The sequence below is a fragment of the Diadema setosum genome, chromosome 17, assembly GCF_964275005.1.
Source record: "Diadema setosum chromosome 17, eeDiaSeto1, whole genome shotgun sequence".
Lineage (NCBI taxonomy): Eukaryota > Metazoa > Echinodermata > Echinoidea > Diadematoida > Diadematidae > Diadema > Diadema setosum.
In genome coordinates, this window is record NC_092701.1 from 36,668,384 (window position 1) to 36,684,760 (window position 16,377).

Sequence of the window (16,377 nt, forward strand, 5' to 3'; positions counted from 1 at the left end):
TCAAAACTTGCATCAAAGTCCATTGCAATTCTTTTCTTTGTCTAGTATTCACAAAGACGCTGCACACTCGTTTCTGGAGCTCTCAATATTGCACCATACCAGCCCTACATCGACGTATAAAACACCGATTATTCCGTGTTTAAAGAAAAGACATGATGAAAATCATGGACATACATACTCCGGTTGGACTCGAACCAACAACCTGCTAATTGCTAGACAGGTCTCATATCCGCCAGACTATATCGCGCTTCCGCCCGATAGCCTGTGATGGTTCGAATCCAACTGGAATATTTATGCCCATGATTTTTATCATGGTTGCTACTAAGACACTGAATAATCGGTGTTTATTTATGTCGATGAAGGGCAAGTTATCAATCAACTGCAATAAAAAACAACAACTCCACGCACGAATAATTGCTTTCATTCAAGCCGTATCAATATCTCACACTGTTAATTCATTAAGAGTCGAAGCTTTCTACATAATCGTTATAATCCAAACACGCGTTTTATTCGATCTATGTGAACAAATTTTGAAGGAGTGAGCTGCGTTATTGCTTAGCGCTAAAGACGACAGTGAAATAGCGTTCTTGCTTCTTTGTTGTCATGACTTACTCTATCTTCTCTAGTCCAGTTGACGTGGTGTAGTAGACAGTGGTATTCTGGTCCCGGTACTCTCCATCCAGTGACCAGGTCTGGCTCTCACCTCCTACCACCAGCTGACCGTTGATAGTCACCCCTTTGTGTGAGTGTGGGAGATGTGCAAAGAGAGATTCATATACATCATAATTATGATGTAATCTGGGCAATATGTGAACAAAGAATGTGATATATGTGTATGTTTATATATATATATGTATATGATTATATATATATATATATACATATATATATATGTCATGTATATGTCATGTATATGTATATATATATATACATATATACATATATATATGTTATGTATATGTATATATATATATATATATATATATATATATATATGCGTTTAAGCGTGCATCCTTGGCAACGCGGTTATAACATATATGACTTGTTTAATTGTTTTCGCAGAATCAATAACACTTGATGAGGACGAGTCGCCCAAAATGTTGTGTGTCAAAATAAACTGTTAGTATTGACAGTATGAACGTATGAGCTCTGTTCTAGTGATATATATATCTATGATAAATAAATATACATTTATATAGATGTGTGTGTGGGTGTGGTGCATATGCGATGTATATGTATATGCGATGTGGATAAACGCAATGTCAAGTTTAGGATGAATGCTTCTTAGTCTTTGGATGCGGGTTTCAGGGGCGGATCCAGGAATTCCGTAAAGGGGGGGGGGGGGAGGCGTACACAATATTTCTGGTGCTACTTCCGGGTTTCATGTCATTTTTTCTTTTTATTTCTTTTGTTTTAACAACGGTGAGTTGGCTCAGTCGGTAGCGCGTCTGCCTCACGATCACGCGGCCCGGGTTCGAACCGGAGTCTGGACTGAGCAATGTTGTGTGTATACATACCGTCCCCTCTAGCAAGAGGCAAAACACTCTGTCCCTCGGATAGGACATAAAATGGAGGTCCCGTGTATGAGAGAGTCACAGCTCATGCACGTAACAGATCCCGCTTCATTCATTCATCGCAAAGAGCAGGGTGTCTAACCCGGTGAAGTGGTCCCACCCCACATCCAACTGGACCCCATGGAAGACCAGCTTAGTGTAGCTTAATATGGGCTATCCAGCCATCTTCACATATGAAAAATGAACAACAACAAATAAAGAGGGGCTCGAGCCCGGTACGCCTCCTTGTGACTATATTCATCACATGTTTCACTTTTCGCTAGCATGAACACAGTTTTCCGATGTGATGTCATTACTCAGATGCAGTATTAAAATGTGGAGAGGGATAGATAGATAGATAGATAGATAGATAGATAGATAGATAGATAGATAGATAGATAGATAGATAGATAGATAGATAGACAGATAGATAGATAGATAGATAGATAGATAGATAGATAGATAGATAGACAGATAGATAGAGGGAGGGAGGGAGAGAGAGAGAGAGAGAGAGAGAGAGTACCTACACATAAACGTTGCGTTGTTCGAGTTGACTACCGTGATGGACGTCACACCAGCTGGGATCGTAAGAAAAGGAGAAAATTCTGGGAGAGAAGAAAAAGAAAAGTTTGAACACAAAAATATGATAAAGTTAGAGAACAACGCATGACATCGTTACATAGGGAGGATAAACATACAACACAGATAGACATTATTTTTGAATTTGCGTAATCTCTTAAGTTCATTTACACGAAATATGAGACTACATCACTACAGTTACCGCGTTTAGCCATCAACTAAAAGCTCAGAACGACGTTCGCTGGTTTTGTTTCTTTGGCCCCTATGGATGCATCCTTGTGGGGGGGGGGGGGGGGGTGGGGGGTTTCATCATATTGCGCAAATGTGATCGGCTGGTACAAGTCTGTCTGCGAGTCTATTCTGCATCGTTGTACTGGTCTGTGAGGGGTTACGAGTCGAGAATATAATGAGTTATGATGTAATCAACCTTTAACACGACGTTGCTACCTTAAATTGTGATGTGCAACTCAACGAACATTTCCGTCGACATGATTTTTTTGGTCGTTTTACCCTATCGAATCCCCTCCTTCTAATAAAACGAAAGGCAAATTAATCAAGTCGCCTTTCCTCCCCATTGTTAAAAAAAATATATATATATTAAAATTTTTAATTTCATAGCTTACGTTGGTCAGCCAGATTGATGTGAAGAGAAGCTGACACCAAGCGGCACGTAGACGAGTCTCCCCCACACACACCGCACAGATCGAGCGCCACGCCCGAATACTGGTAGCCGTCACAACCGAACGCCCTGCAGGTGCCCTGTACGCACACCCGCGTCTCCCTGTAGTCAACGGAGCAGCGCGTACCGTCAACGAACTTGTCCCCCCGGCGTTCAACAATGCGTAGACTTTGGTCGACGTCGGCAACGAATTCCGCCTGACACCACATCTCGCACAGCTGATCACCTGTCGGTGTTTCATTGTGTATGTTGTTGTTTGGTAGTTGGAGTAATATGTGAGGGGAAATTCCATTGACAGTTCAAATGTCCACAGGCAGCACAATGCATAGTTGTTAATAGTAAATAACAATAACAATATCTAAAATAAACAAACAAATAGGCAAAGATCTGCACTACATGTATTTCAATTTACGATGTTGCTCCCTTTCATCTTATACATCAATATTAGCACTCCTTGCCTAGCTTCGAGACATATCTTAAGATAAACGTTTGGTACAATCAGCTCCCGCAATGGATGGGTTAAAGGAAAACGAGAAGTCATATTGCTCGAACAGACTGGCCTGTAGGGTATTTGAGACCGAACCGTTTCTAGGCTATTCGGCATAAGAAAAAAAAAAGTACACACACAATTTATAGGATAAGAAGCCATTCCTAAATTATATCTTTATCGTTCCGACCTTCAAACTTTGATGTGGATGTATCCGTACCTTCAGAGTTCTCGTTGTAAGCTTTCCATTCCAGGTTCCCCCCGGTAGAGGGCTCACTACTCGTCATGCCGCACTGTTCGTCTCTAAAGGCACTCTGAGTCGATTCGCACTCCTGCAAAATTAATGTATTTAAAAAGCAAACAAACAAAAAACAACAAACACACAAAAGAAATGATGATGATGATGATGTCCTTGAAATTGATGCTAAATAGTTCACTATCAATACGGAGAACATGTGATCATCTCATTTTTATACTCGGTCTACTTTTCTTCAATTAGTTTCATTGTTACACGAAACTTAAAATTCAATTTAAATCAATTTAATTCAAATGAAATTTTATTTCAAATAACAAGTTTGTTGTCATAAAAATTCAATAAAAACAAAACGTACAATGTATTACAACAAAAAATGCATATATTATAGAACTAGTTCAAAATAATTGCGTTAATGGAAAAGAGGGACCCACGTAAAAGACAAACTTGTAGGAATGTGGGCCACTCAATACACTGAACTAACAGTAGAATAAGATACAGAAACACACACACACACACACACACACACACACACACACACACACACACAGAGGCACACACACAGGCACAAGACGCTTACAGTAAACAAGAACGTATACAGGGCAAACAATGAGACAAGACTGTTAGAACTACGATGTTACTCCTGCAGGTAGTATACACTATAATCACTACAACCAACAACCACCGTTACTACCGTTGCCACTACTGTTACTATAACTACCATTTTGAGTACATTCTCTTCTTTTTTTTACCACTCTTCTTCTTCTACTACTGCTACTATTTCTATTGCTATTACTTCTACTGCTAAAAATAATTTAACTACCACTCTCGCTTCCACTACTTCTATGCAAGGTTTTTGATAGCCATGGCTACATTTCGCCGTATGCAGATTGTACTTTCGTCCTTTAGTAAGTAGAATTTCATAAAAGCGTTGTTATTTCGTATGAATATTCGATGAAAACAAATGTCGTCCCTACACAGATAGGTCAAAATCAGATTAAATCTCGCAAAGAGTGGTACGCACAAGAAGCAACCTCACTTATACGGTTTTACATCGTGTGCCCTACCTGTTTGTTACACATTTCTGCCACAATGCTGTCCCCTTCACAACCAGCGCCGCCATTTTGTGGTCTAGGTTAAAAAAATAAGCAAACAAACAAATAATTTATGAACATATGAAGTAGCATTCCATTCCATTTCACTCCATTGGGTTTAGCGCATTTTCCACTTGGCTCGTTTGCTATTACGTGACAGTCACATGACTGCCTTCCGAAAGTTTACATGCTTTTTTTTTTTCTCATTTTGATAGTATGAGTTGTACATACCATTGTTTGTTTAAACAGCAAGTCCAGATGAATTGATTTAATTTTGTACCTTTATTGAACGTTACCTGGATGAATCAGAAGTTACACCATTTGATACCATTGTCTTATTTACATCTTAGGGGATAAGGAACATTAATTTGTACCAAAATATGTAAATATTGGTACTTAACAGATCCTATAGAGAGTTTGTCCAACTTTGATATTCTACAGTGTACTCGCTCTTCTTCTGACGCTGATGATACTTTAATGTAATTATGATTCTGTTTGCTTCATTTCATTCTTATAAAGGTCGACTTAAACCTGCCCTTTCTAAGCGCTTACAGTGGGTTTGTGCAGTAGCGGTGTCTGAGGCGAACACCTCCCCCGCAGGTCCGGGAGCAAGCCCCCCACGAGCCATCCCACGCCGACCAGCCCCCGTCTATTACCATGGCTGGCTTTTCCACACACGCCCCTTCGATGCACCACTGAGGAAGTGTGGAAGGAAATATAGATAATGACCACAAAATAGGGTTGCTCCTGGTATCACAGAAGAAACCAATATGCCTACGGAGAAATTGGGCTAAGTTTACGTGCGTCATCTGTTTTATAAATATCTTTTATATTCCTACATCCCTTGTGTAGATATATATTAACAAAGATATATTTTATTTCAGTGTGTTACATTTGCAACATCTACTGAAGATGGTTTCATATCAATCTGAGGACACTTCCCGATATACGTCATACAAAGACAACACAATGACGTTAAGCATTTTTTTTTTCATGTAGATTTATTTCAGCTCTTATTTCGGAAATCAGCATTATGAAGAATTAGAAACGACAAAAAATGCACCCGCAAAACATCATAACTCAGAACATGACATAAATATAAAATGGAAAGAGATAATATATAAAATGTGTTCCGACATGCAGGGTGCATAATTTACCCTGCATGTCGGAAACACTATTACTTCATTTATACTATATAGAAGGCTCTGAAAATTGAAACTAACCCTATACGTTTTTACCTGATTGAATCTCATTTTCCGTACTTTATCTGTTTACACCCGAGCTGAAAGGCTGCTCGAGGCTGCCTAAAGAGGCTTCAGAACCCACCGTTTGCTCAGTGTGAGTGGAATGTACATTTTACTTCTGAATCACGATAATAATGGGATCCTACCTTTCCCGCGCCACAGTTAGTACCATCAGCAGAAGCAACACCCGTCCGCGAGCAAAGCCCGTTTGGAAAGCGGCAGTACATCTGCGGACATCTGTCCTGTGTTGTATCAAATGAAGCAAAGTAATACTATGGGGTTTTGTTGAGCCACTCCCCGGGAACTTGGAATTGACCTGAAGTGAATTGAGTTGCTTTATAACTCCTTGCAAAGCATCCATTGCCTTGTATTAAAGCAAGCAACCACAGAACCAACGACCATAGTCATCCTCCGAGTGACTAGGCAAATTATGAAAAGGTCCCTTGTCTGTTAGCAATGAAAGGACTCGAACTAATGACCTCAGAATTTAAAGTCAGTGATATAATCCTATAGACCACAATATCTTCTTGTAATAGAGAAGCAGATTTTGCAACAATGAATTTTTGTAACATGTTCCTTCACATATTGATAGTGATTGAATAGATAGCGGGAAAATAAATCATACACTGTGTCATACATTTTATGTAACCATGGTAACTGAGGATAAATACGGAAAAACATGTATAAATTACGAACAGCATGGCACTCATTTATCTCCTTATGTCTATTTGAGTTTAATCAAGTCGTCGGTAATTTGTTGTTTTATCAGTATGCTTTCATTTAATGCTATTCACCTGGGACATACTATGTTAGTTAATGATTCCTTTCAATGTTATGGCAGTGCAATAAGCGTATAGAAAATTACTTTTTCCTAAAACATTTTCTTAGTGTTTACTTCAAATTAGCTACATCGGCTTCGAATAGGGTGAATTTCTCCATACTGTTAGTTTTGTGCCGTATTAGGGATGAATATTCGTTATTTTGAAATACTTGCTTGAACGCCATAAATGTGAAGCGCCACGTCCGTACACATACCGCTGAAGTGCGTGGAGAACATCAGACACTGCTGATCGGCGTCGTAAATTTGACCCGGAAGTGGATTGCCGTCGATGATGACAAGCTCTTCCGGGATGTCATCGAGGCAATCAATACTCGGCTCACTGTTTGGTTGGAATCAATAAAGATGAACATATGTATATTTTTTGATGATATTATGCAACACAAAGTTACTGCTAAGCTCATAATTCAATTTCGTTATTGTGTTTTCCCTACCACAAGCAAGAGCACCATTTATAAAGTATGATAATTACACTTAGCAAGAAGGCTTTGCCAGCGAGAAACAACCTGATGACGAACATTCGTGGCAACTATTTTGTGAAAGATTATAAATAATGAATCAAACTGAAGATACAAAGACATTAAATATGACGTTTTGAATATCTTATCATCCCACTACATTAAGCGAGTTCTGGTATACCCTTCATAGCTCTACTACTTTTCACACGAGTGAAAATAGACTGCACAGGGGCAGTTCATCCTGCGTTTTGTCAGATTTTTTTTTTTTCTGACAAACTACATTAAGGTGCTGAAACCCATGCATGTGATTGGTTAAGAGCAAATTTGTCGGGGAAAAAATCCCCTGCTCGCCCAAAGTTACAGTGTTAATTAAAATAGACTGCACAGGGGGCAGTTCATCCTGCGTTTTGTCAGATTTTTTTTTTTCTGACAAACCACATTAAGGTGCTGAAACCCATGCATCTGAATGGTTAAGAGCAAATTTTGTTTGTCGGGGGTAAAAAAAATTACATAGCCCTACGGTTAGATGAAATCCCCTGCTCGCCCAAAGTTACATTGTTAATTAAAATAGACTACACAAGGGGCAGTTCATCCTGTCTTTTGTCGAGGTTTTTTTTTTCTGACAAACTACATTAAGGTGCTGAAACCCATGCATCTGATTGGTTAAGAGCAAATTTGTTGGGGGAAAAAATTACATAGCCCTACGGTTAGATGAAATCTCCTGCTCGCCCAAAGTTACAGTGTTAATTAAGGCACTAGGAGGAAAGAAATCAAAGTACGAGTAAGTCACATGAAAACTTCGTGGATATACATACTTGAGAAAAATCTCGAGCTGATCTTTGCTACACTCTGACCAAACGAAACCTCCAGTCCCACCTATTCGGTTTGCTGACATGATGTTTGTACCTAGCGGACAGCCAACGTCCTTATCGTGCAACATCCCGAGTCTGCAAATGCCAGGAAACGTGTCTCTGTTACCACTTATGCTTATGACATCTATATGGTAACCACATTTTCTGTGTGTAAAGTGCACTTAACTTCAAACTTTATCTTCTTAAAATTACAACGCTGAAATTATCTGAAAAGAAACACAATTATCAGAATTCCATTCACACAAGGCCTCATACACCATGCCTAAATTGAGTAAAGTTCTGACATTCAGAAAACTGAATGCATTTTAAGTTGCAACACATAAATGTCATAAGCGATTATTATCAAAAAATTAGCATGCATACATTTTACACAAAATTTGTACTTTCCCTGTATCATACACCAATTGTTTTATCCACAAATCTAACCATGCCATACATGAATGTGAAGCTCAATATTGATGTAGTCTTGAACTTGCTCCACATGAATCTCGCAGACGTTTTGTAGTTTTCTTTCTTGGAGGACTGGGCTATAAATCAAAATATTGTACTTAAGTAGTGCAGGGCTGCGGAGTAAAACAAAATAGAGCAACTATCTACCATGTAGCTTAAAGGGATTCCCACTCTAAGCTGACGTCGATGAAACGGAAGGTTCTGCTCGTTAGTGTGTTTTCGTGTATTAAAACATGGATTTCCTTCCTACACACAGGATAACACGACTCTGTAGTGATGCCAAAAAGTATTTGAACCAGACCTTAATTTTGCTATATTAATATAATATGGACTGGCCTTGAGGGGATACGGCATTTATTGCCCGAACTAGAATTGTATCGCCCCAGTCGAAGACGAGGGCAATACTATTCTAGTGGGGGCAATAAATGTCGTATCCCCCGAAAGGACAGTCCATATTATTATTATTTATCTTGCTTGCCGGTGGATTCTCCCCGAAACTTGTTGAGCTCTTTTCGTACTTCAGTTTTAATTTCTTCAAGTTTAGTTTCAAGTTGTTTATTTCATTTCCAACAAAATAAATACAATGAAACGTTTGAATACACATAATGATACGAAATCAGTACAACAACGTAATCAAAGACAAGGAAATGTGAACTGGGATACAAATATATGTTGTAAGTTTTATGACAAATTTTGAAACAAAGTTATTGGAAATAAAAGGGACGGCTAAAAAGCAGGGTTTGTATTGTGCAGTACCCTCATTAAAAAAAAAATATCAAATTTTCTGCAAAAGTAATAGACACTTATATATAGATACATGTCCTTGTATTACCGATTATGTGCAATTACACCAAAACGCAATAAGAAATGCTAAAAGAATAGTGGCAATCACGACAGATTGTAACATGAAGGGAAAAGAAAGAAATAACGATACAACAAGAGACAGCACTCTTCAGGTAAAAATTCATATTTAGGTTAACCTTCATCAGTCCACATATTTATCGCTTGATGTAAAGGAGATGGAAGTATAGAACTCACGTGTGGCCAATTTCATGCGCAATGATCAGTCCGGTGGATAACCCGTTATCCTCGTTGAGAGAACACTGATGAGTCAACGAACAGGTGCCTCTGACATTGGCAATGCCAAGCAAATATTTATTCTGCTCTAATTCAATGTCGTATCTGTGGAGATAGAGAGAGAGAGAGAGAGAGAGAGAGAGAGGGGCGGGCAGGGATAAAGCAAGAAGGGGGAGGTGAGAGAACAGGGTCCGATTTTTTTTTTTAAAAGTGATATAACAGCACCTCTTGCTGGATAGGCCCAAATGACATGGTTATAGCGGCAAGACTCCTGCTTCGTGATTGGTTGTTGCTTCAACAAGTTATAATATTCTAGAGAAATATTGTCATCATAACATTTTTCATGAAATAGTGACCAGGAAAATGTGGTATAAAAAAGATGAAATCAAACATTAATCAAGAGGCATTTTGGCTCTGCGCAACTCTGCGCAATGGACCATTGGGCTTATGAATATTGTATGTAAGCCTATGTTTCGTACATATTTTAAAACACATTCCCCACAAGCGAAATCAATGGTTTTTCACTATAGTAAAACACAAATGTTACACGCTCACACGCAATTGGGAAGCACACACACACACACACACACACACACACACAACACAAGTATTAACCCTATTTTAACTGGGCTATTTGAGACCAAGTTTTACTGGGGGGGGGGAGGGTCAATTTGACCCCCCCCCCTCCTTCAGATCTCGGCCGCCGATCGCACGATCGCCGCAAAATTTTGCCTGAACATAGAGCCGGATGTCAACTACAAGATTACATGGTCATACAATAGAAAAACGTTGATTTTATATTTTTTTATAAATTAATTATGCAAATTTATGCATGAAATCATATTTTCACCCATAACTCCATCAAAAAGAATTAAGGATTGCTAAATTTTTGTGTCAGAGTTCCTCCAGACACATCAAACAATTTTCTTGTAAAAAGATAGCACAATCAAAATCAGTTTCTTTTGTTTTTTATTGTTTTGTTAATTTCTTATGTATTTTATTGTTTTTTCGATCTTTTGTTTTCTATTGTTTTTTGCCAAAATGATGATGTTGAGTTATACAAACCTTGTAATCATGATCGCATTGTCCCAGTGATCTTTATGGCTATCGTCCAGTTTGTTTGTATAGTACTGAAACCAGCAAAAACTAGACAGCGTCATCTCACCATCCAGTACCACGTCTAGAGTTACGCCCTCTGGGGCCACGACCTGGACAGGAGAAAAATAAAAGTCAGCTCTTAGTTCCATTAGCAGACAAAGGGTATTTAAGATTACATGCATGTTTGTTTTCAAATTTACTGAAATAAAACATCTGTTATATTATGATAAGTCATGTAATTGGTACAAATCGAGCTTGCCAGCACATCAACCTGACAGAAGGTCTAGTATTTAGCAATATTCATGGAAAAGGTTTGCTACTGAATCCAATGCAATGCAATGAAATGGGTGCTTTAGCAAGTGTAGACTGACCGGCGATTCTCGCCGACTATTACGCAGGTTCATTCTTTGTTTGAATATGAATTTCATAAATTGTTACATCAGGAAAAGTTATGCATCCTGTCGCTTTGGCAATGAGTGAATTGCCTAACCAACTGAGAAAAAAAGAGGAAAATTTTGTCCGAATGTGCACACAAGCTAATTATGAACTGGTTTATTGAGTTCTTGAGCCCACTGATTGAGCCCAATAGAATTCGGTGAGCCAAATAGATTTGATATGCACGAATTACGAATCAATAGGCCCTACATCAAATAATGGGTGCGGAGAGAAGTACAAATACGGATATTTCGTTCTTTTTTCCAGCATAAGCAAGTGCTTCTGATATGAGATAAATAAAAAACGAACATTGGACCTGTCAGCAGTAAAAATCGATATGAAAACTTGAAAAAAAAGGAAGTCTGTTTGGTCAACATGACATCTCTCACTTCTCTAACAGTGAATTCCAAATGGAGATGACATAGGAGGTTTGAATTACAGAGGATAGATGCAAATCAGATACATCCATTTTCATCAAGTTAAGACATTTGAGATAGAAACTGTTGGAGAAAAAGGAAATGGATGTATGTTACAATTCTAATATATCATAAATTCATTTAATATATCATAATATATGATAAATCATGTATATAGGAATATATATAATTTATATATTTATCATAATATATGATAAATTCAATCTATTTTTAGTTATTTATTATTGAAAAGATTCATTTTTTCACTATTTGATGATGACCTTACTTTAAAAAGAATGAAAACAAAGTCCATCTGATTTTGTAATGAAACATTTGAATTTCACGTCACTAAAGTGATATATATATTCGAAAATCAATCGTTAAACCATTCTGTGCCAGGTACTTTGGGCAGTGTGTATAACACTATGCGGTTTTCTGTGCCAATCAGCACTCAGAGCACATGGTTAATTGAATATCATCTGGCAAGTCATCTATTATGATATACTCACCGAATCGGAGGTAAGGACAAGTAGCCTGACGATGTGAAAATGAATGACTCGCCCCAAACTCTCATGCCGGAATCTCCCTGCTGCCTTTAACGGGAGAAAGTAAATTTACAAATTAATACCACACAAAACACTCATAAATCGTCCATTTAAGATCAGTTTATCATCGCCCTAAAAAAAAAAAAAAAGAGAGAACATTAAGTGTTTCCTCATAGATCATATGAATGTAAATTGACAAACTAATGCGTAGACAGCATAAATGAAGAATCTTTTTTTTTTCCTTTTTGTATCTAATTTCATCAGTTTATCAGCAAGCAGTCGACCTGCTTAACTCAGAATCACACATCATGGCCAATAGATTTATATAATCCTTGTGGCTAAATGAGTTGAATCAGAGTAAAATCATTGCAGTCAGAAGAAAAAAAAATCTATGAACAAATGCAACTTCGAGATCCAATGCACTGTTATAAGACCCCCCCCCCCCCCACACAACAACAAAGCATGGATATGTTTTATATCACAGTATATCCAGAACGTTTATATCTTTACAACCATTCCATGTCGTTCGAAGTTCCTGATTTGTCATCTGGGCCCTGTTGCATAAAACCCTTACCGCTGGACTTACGCTCCTTTCTAGCGGTAAGTCTTCAAATTAGCGGTAAATTTTATAATCCTTGATGCTGATTGGCTGTAACGCCTAATTTTGACGGTAGTTACCATTGAAATTCAATGGTAATTTTTATGCAACGGGCCCCTGGTTTACTAACATATCTGACATGATATTGTCCCATACTCACGATGTTAATGAGAGTCAGAGTGTAAGGAACGACATCGGTTCCATAGTATAGTCGCATCTGATTGTCTGCGACCACGAGTAGTTCCATAGCCTTTGCCTCTTTGTCGGATTCCCGCCTTTTCCTGGTCGGATTGTCAGTCTGTCTGGACTGAAGCGGCATTGTGTGATTGAAGATCGTGTGGAAGAAACCTATGGACAGGGAGTAGGGACAAAAGAAAATCTTGAGTCCTTCATCAGAGAAATGGTCATAACACGTCACTCCGTTGTTGGTTTATTAATCTATTTTTATTCATTCCATATTTTTTTTTCACAGGATAGAGCTTTTAGTTAAAGACCTGATTGACAGAGGGGGCCCTGTGTAAGGACCACATAAATAACTGACAAAGTTACGTACGAAAATACCTTACAATGATAATAGCACATAATTACGGACTGAATATGAAGTTATAATAACAAACAACAACAAACAGATTATAGGGGCCCTGAAATCCAAATGCATATTGGTTTGTGTTGATTTATGACACCCTCAACATCACTTTTGTGGTGAAACGAATATCTAGAAACATTCCATATATTTCAACGATTTTTTTCTTCTATTTTTCTTCGGATTACTGCAAAAGTGATGTTGAGGGTATTATAAATCAACACAAATTAAATGCATCTGGATTTCAGGGTCCCTTTAAAGGTGAGACATAGTTCTCAGAAGGGCTCCGAAACGATCTTCCACATATCGGAACCTGCTATCATATGATATCGTGTCAATCATTGGTAGGTGAACTGTTTCTTATAAAAAATAAACAATAAAAACGTGCTTCTGTATTAGAAAGAGGACTGGACGCACCCGCAAAATTCGTAGAATGCATGATGTTCGTGACGTCATCACAATTCGGGAAGCGCTACAGACTGTCAATCGTGACCATGACGATTTCTATCCCATTTTATTAGATTGCGGTTGGACGCTCCTGACTTGGGCAGTGGACCGTCTTAACATAGGACTTAAACTGTCATTGACCGTACGGGCGTTTTCCTTGTTCATTTTTTTCCTTGATCAAGTTGTCATGTTCAAGTACTAAATAATAGTAATAATACCTAAAGCTCTATAGCGCATTATACCACAATCGTTATTGTTATCCTTATAATGGTCTCTTGTAAATTCAGAAAAAATGGAAAGAGTACGCCCTTTCGTCAAACACTTACTAGTGTCCAACCCACAAAAGTGTTCTTCCTCCTCATCGAAGCCAACTTCGACATTGATACCATCGTCGTCGAGATCGTCGGGCTCGGGTTCATCGCTGCTGCCGAAGTCGTCCTCCACGATCGAGCTCCCACCGGCTTCCCAGTCGAAGTCTGTTTGGGATTCTCTCTTGATGATGATGTGAGGCTGATATCGACCCGTGTCCGACCTCAAGAGACCAACGTCTCGCCATGGCTGCCCGCGGTCTGAGTGGTATCGCGTGGCGTGTTCTCTCTTCAGCGGCCGAACCACCAGGTCAAACTCTGGAGTACTTATTATTCCAGTCTGACCAAGAAACGAGACCATGTGAACAAAATCATCAAGTTTAGATATGACCGTTAAACATATAACTTTCATTCTGATGGAATAAAATTGACTTAAATGATTGTCACAGATCAAGGTCTTCTTAAAGGTAGGGAATCCCATTTGCATGCCTTAAATGAAGAGTTGTGTTAACACAGTGGTATGTTGAAGAGAGTATCATTTTAGAAACTCCCATAAAGTATTGAAAGTGGAAGGTAACATTTAGTACATTTTTATTGACCGTTAGATTTTGAATTGAATTTTTTTTTTTTTTCGGGGCTCACCGTAAATTCCAGTACATTACTAGGCTACCTTTGCAGACCCATGCACTGCATGTGTGTCCATCATGTATATTTTGTGAATAAAGTTCATCAAAACTTACAAACAATTCTATATACATTCTTGCCACACACTCTATATGTTATTACATCAGCTCTTATACTTTTAGATGTGTGTTTATAGATAAAAAAATACAGAAGACTGCAACAAAAAGGCTTAAGTGTGGCTGACACACAGAACTACTGAGTAGTTGAGTTTTGTGCATTATTCAAATTGTAGATAACTGTTGACTTCCAAATTTCTAAGCAGTGGCCTAAACAAGTCCCCTGAGGTTCATATTTAATGTTATGCTGCATTTTGGGAGTTCTGTAAAAGGTATCACCTACCTTTAAGTTAAGATACAGTGTATATATATATATATATATATATTATATATGTATATATACATATATACAGTATATATATATACATATATATATGTATATATATATGTATATATATATATATATATATATATATATATGTTTACATATATTTCACATGAATGTTATGTATTTTATATTTGAAATGGTGCTTCGAATACGACTCGAAAATGCAGCATTTCTTTCCGCAGTGTACAGGGATGACAAGCAAGAACATATTTTTGTTGGAGCCACACTTCTCCTTTGTACGCCTAGGCCCCGAAGATAGCAACCAGAAGAAGAAGAAGTGAAGGAACGAAAAGGAAGAAGAGATAAGAAGAAAGAAAGACAGACGGACAGAAAAGAGAAAGCAGTTAAGAAAAGGAAGAAAGAGACGAATATGTTCCGTGCAAAGTCATTGTGGAAGAAGAATAAACAAGAGGAAGAGAGGGAGGAAAAAGTGGGAAAAAGTAGAAGGAAGAGGAGGAGAAGGAGGAACAGAAGACAGAGCATAGGATAGAGCTTCGGTTATAGTGCACTGGTTATAACATATTGGTATGTGGTAAGATGAATTTTGTGGGACTGTCATTCATGATTAAACGACTGCTTGAACTAAGGTTCACCCGTAATAGGACAACTCACCACACCGCTGCACAAGCTGATCGCCACAGTAGAATTCCGGTCACTCCATCGTTCCGGTGAAATCAGCTGCCCGTGATAGAAACATTCAGCATCGATGGCTTTGCGGTCCACTACCCGACCGTCCGGACCCAGAAATTCGGCCTCCAGACCTTGCCTGATTAACCCTGAGGCCCCGTGGAGGACCATTTGATAGGCGGCGTCGAAAGCTTTGAATTCGATTTGACGTAAATTATTGGCCGACTGAGCTTGCCTCCGCTTTCTCGAGACTCTGTCGGCGCTGTCAGAGTTATGGTAAAGTCCATCCCTACTTGAAGACGTACCGACTTCCGTGGGCTCTACTATATGGAAATCTATTGAAAAATCGCCACCGATTTCGTTTCGTTTTCAAATACAAATCTGTGCAGTATGGGACACTGAACGCTAAACCAACAAGGTATCTTAATATATCATAACATATGATAAAACGTCTGTCTTACACATATTAGCCCATCAACATTACTATTATCATTACTCACTAAGATAGGCTTAAAGGAATCTATGTATACGCGTTTGTATAAACTAAACAAAATACAATAAAATCATTGGATTCATTACAGAAATTGCAATTTCAATTCGAAAAAAGAAAGTTGGTCTCTTTTTTTTTTAAAGTGCACAATGAGGTCCCCGCTCTTTGAAAACGAAAG

General features: G+C 38.3%; 1 protein-coding gene across 1 annotated transcript in view; it reads right to left on the bottom strand.

Annotated features, from left to right (window-relative positions):
- The window catches only part of LOC140240663 (A disintegrin and metalloproteinase with thrombospondin motifs 18-like), a 36,012-nt gene that overhangs the window by 6,529 nt on the left and 13,106 nt on the right, over positions 1-16,377 (bottom strand). Inside the window, exons 2-16 of the mRNA XM_072320417.1 lie at positions 15,695-16,044; positions 14,033-14,354; positions 12,837-13,024; positions 12,043-12,126; positions 10,650-10,792; positions 9,546-9,689; positions 7,997-8,132; positions 6,884-7,045; positions 6,036-6,131; positions 5,198-5,340; positions 4,619-4,682; positions 3,519-3,630; positions 2,756-3,037; positions 2,081-2,158; positions 613-736 (exon numbers count right to left, since the gene is read on the bottom strand). Of these exons, the coding sequence (XP_072176518.1) occupies positions 613-736; positions 2,081-2,158; positions 2,756-3,037; positions 3,519-3,630; positions 4,619-4,682; positions 5,198-5,340; positions 6,036-6,131; positions 6,884-7,045; positions 7,997-8,132; positions 9,546-9,689; positions 10,650-10,792; positions 12,043-12,126; positions 12,837-13,024; positions 14,033-14,354; positions 15,695-16,044 (2,428 nt within the window). The remainder of the gene's footprint in view (positions 1-612; positions 737-2,080; positions 2,159-2,755; positions 3,038-3,518; positions 3,631-4,618; positions 4,683-5,197; positions 5,341-6,035; positions 6,132-6,883; positions 7,046-7,996; positions 8,133-9,545; positions 9,690-10,649; positions 10,793-12,042; positions 12,127-12,836; positions 13,025-14,032; positions 14,355-15,694; positions 16,045-16,377) is intronic.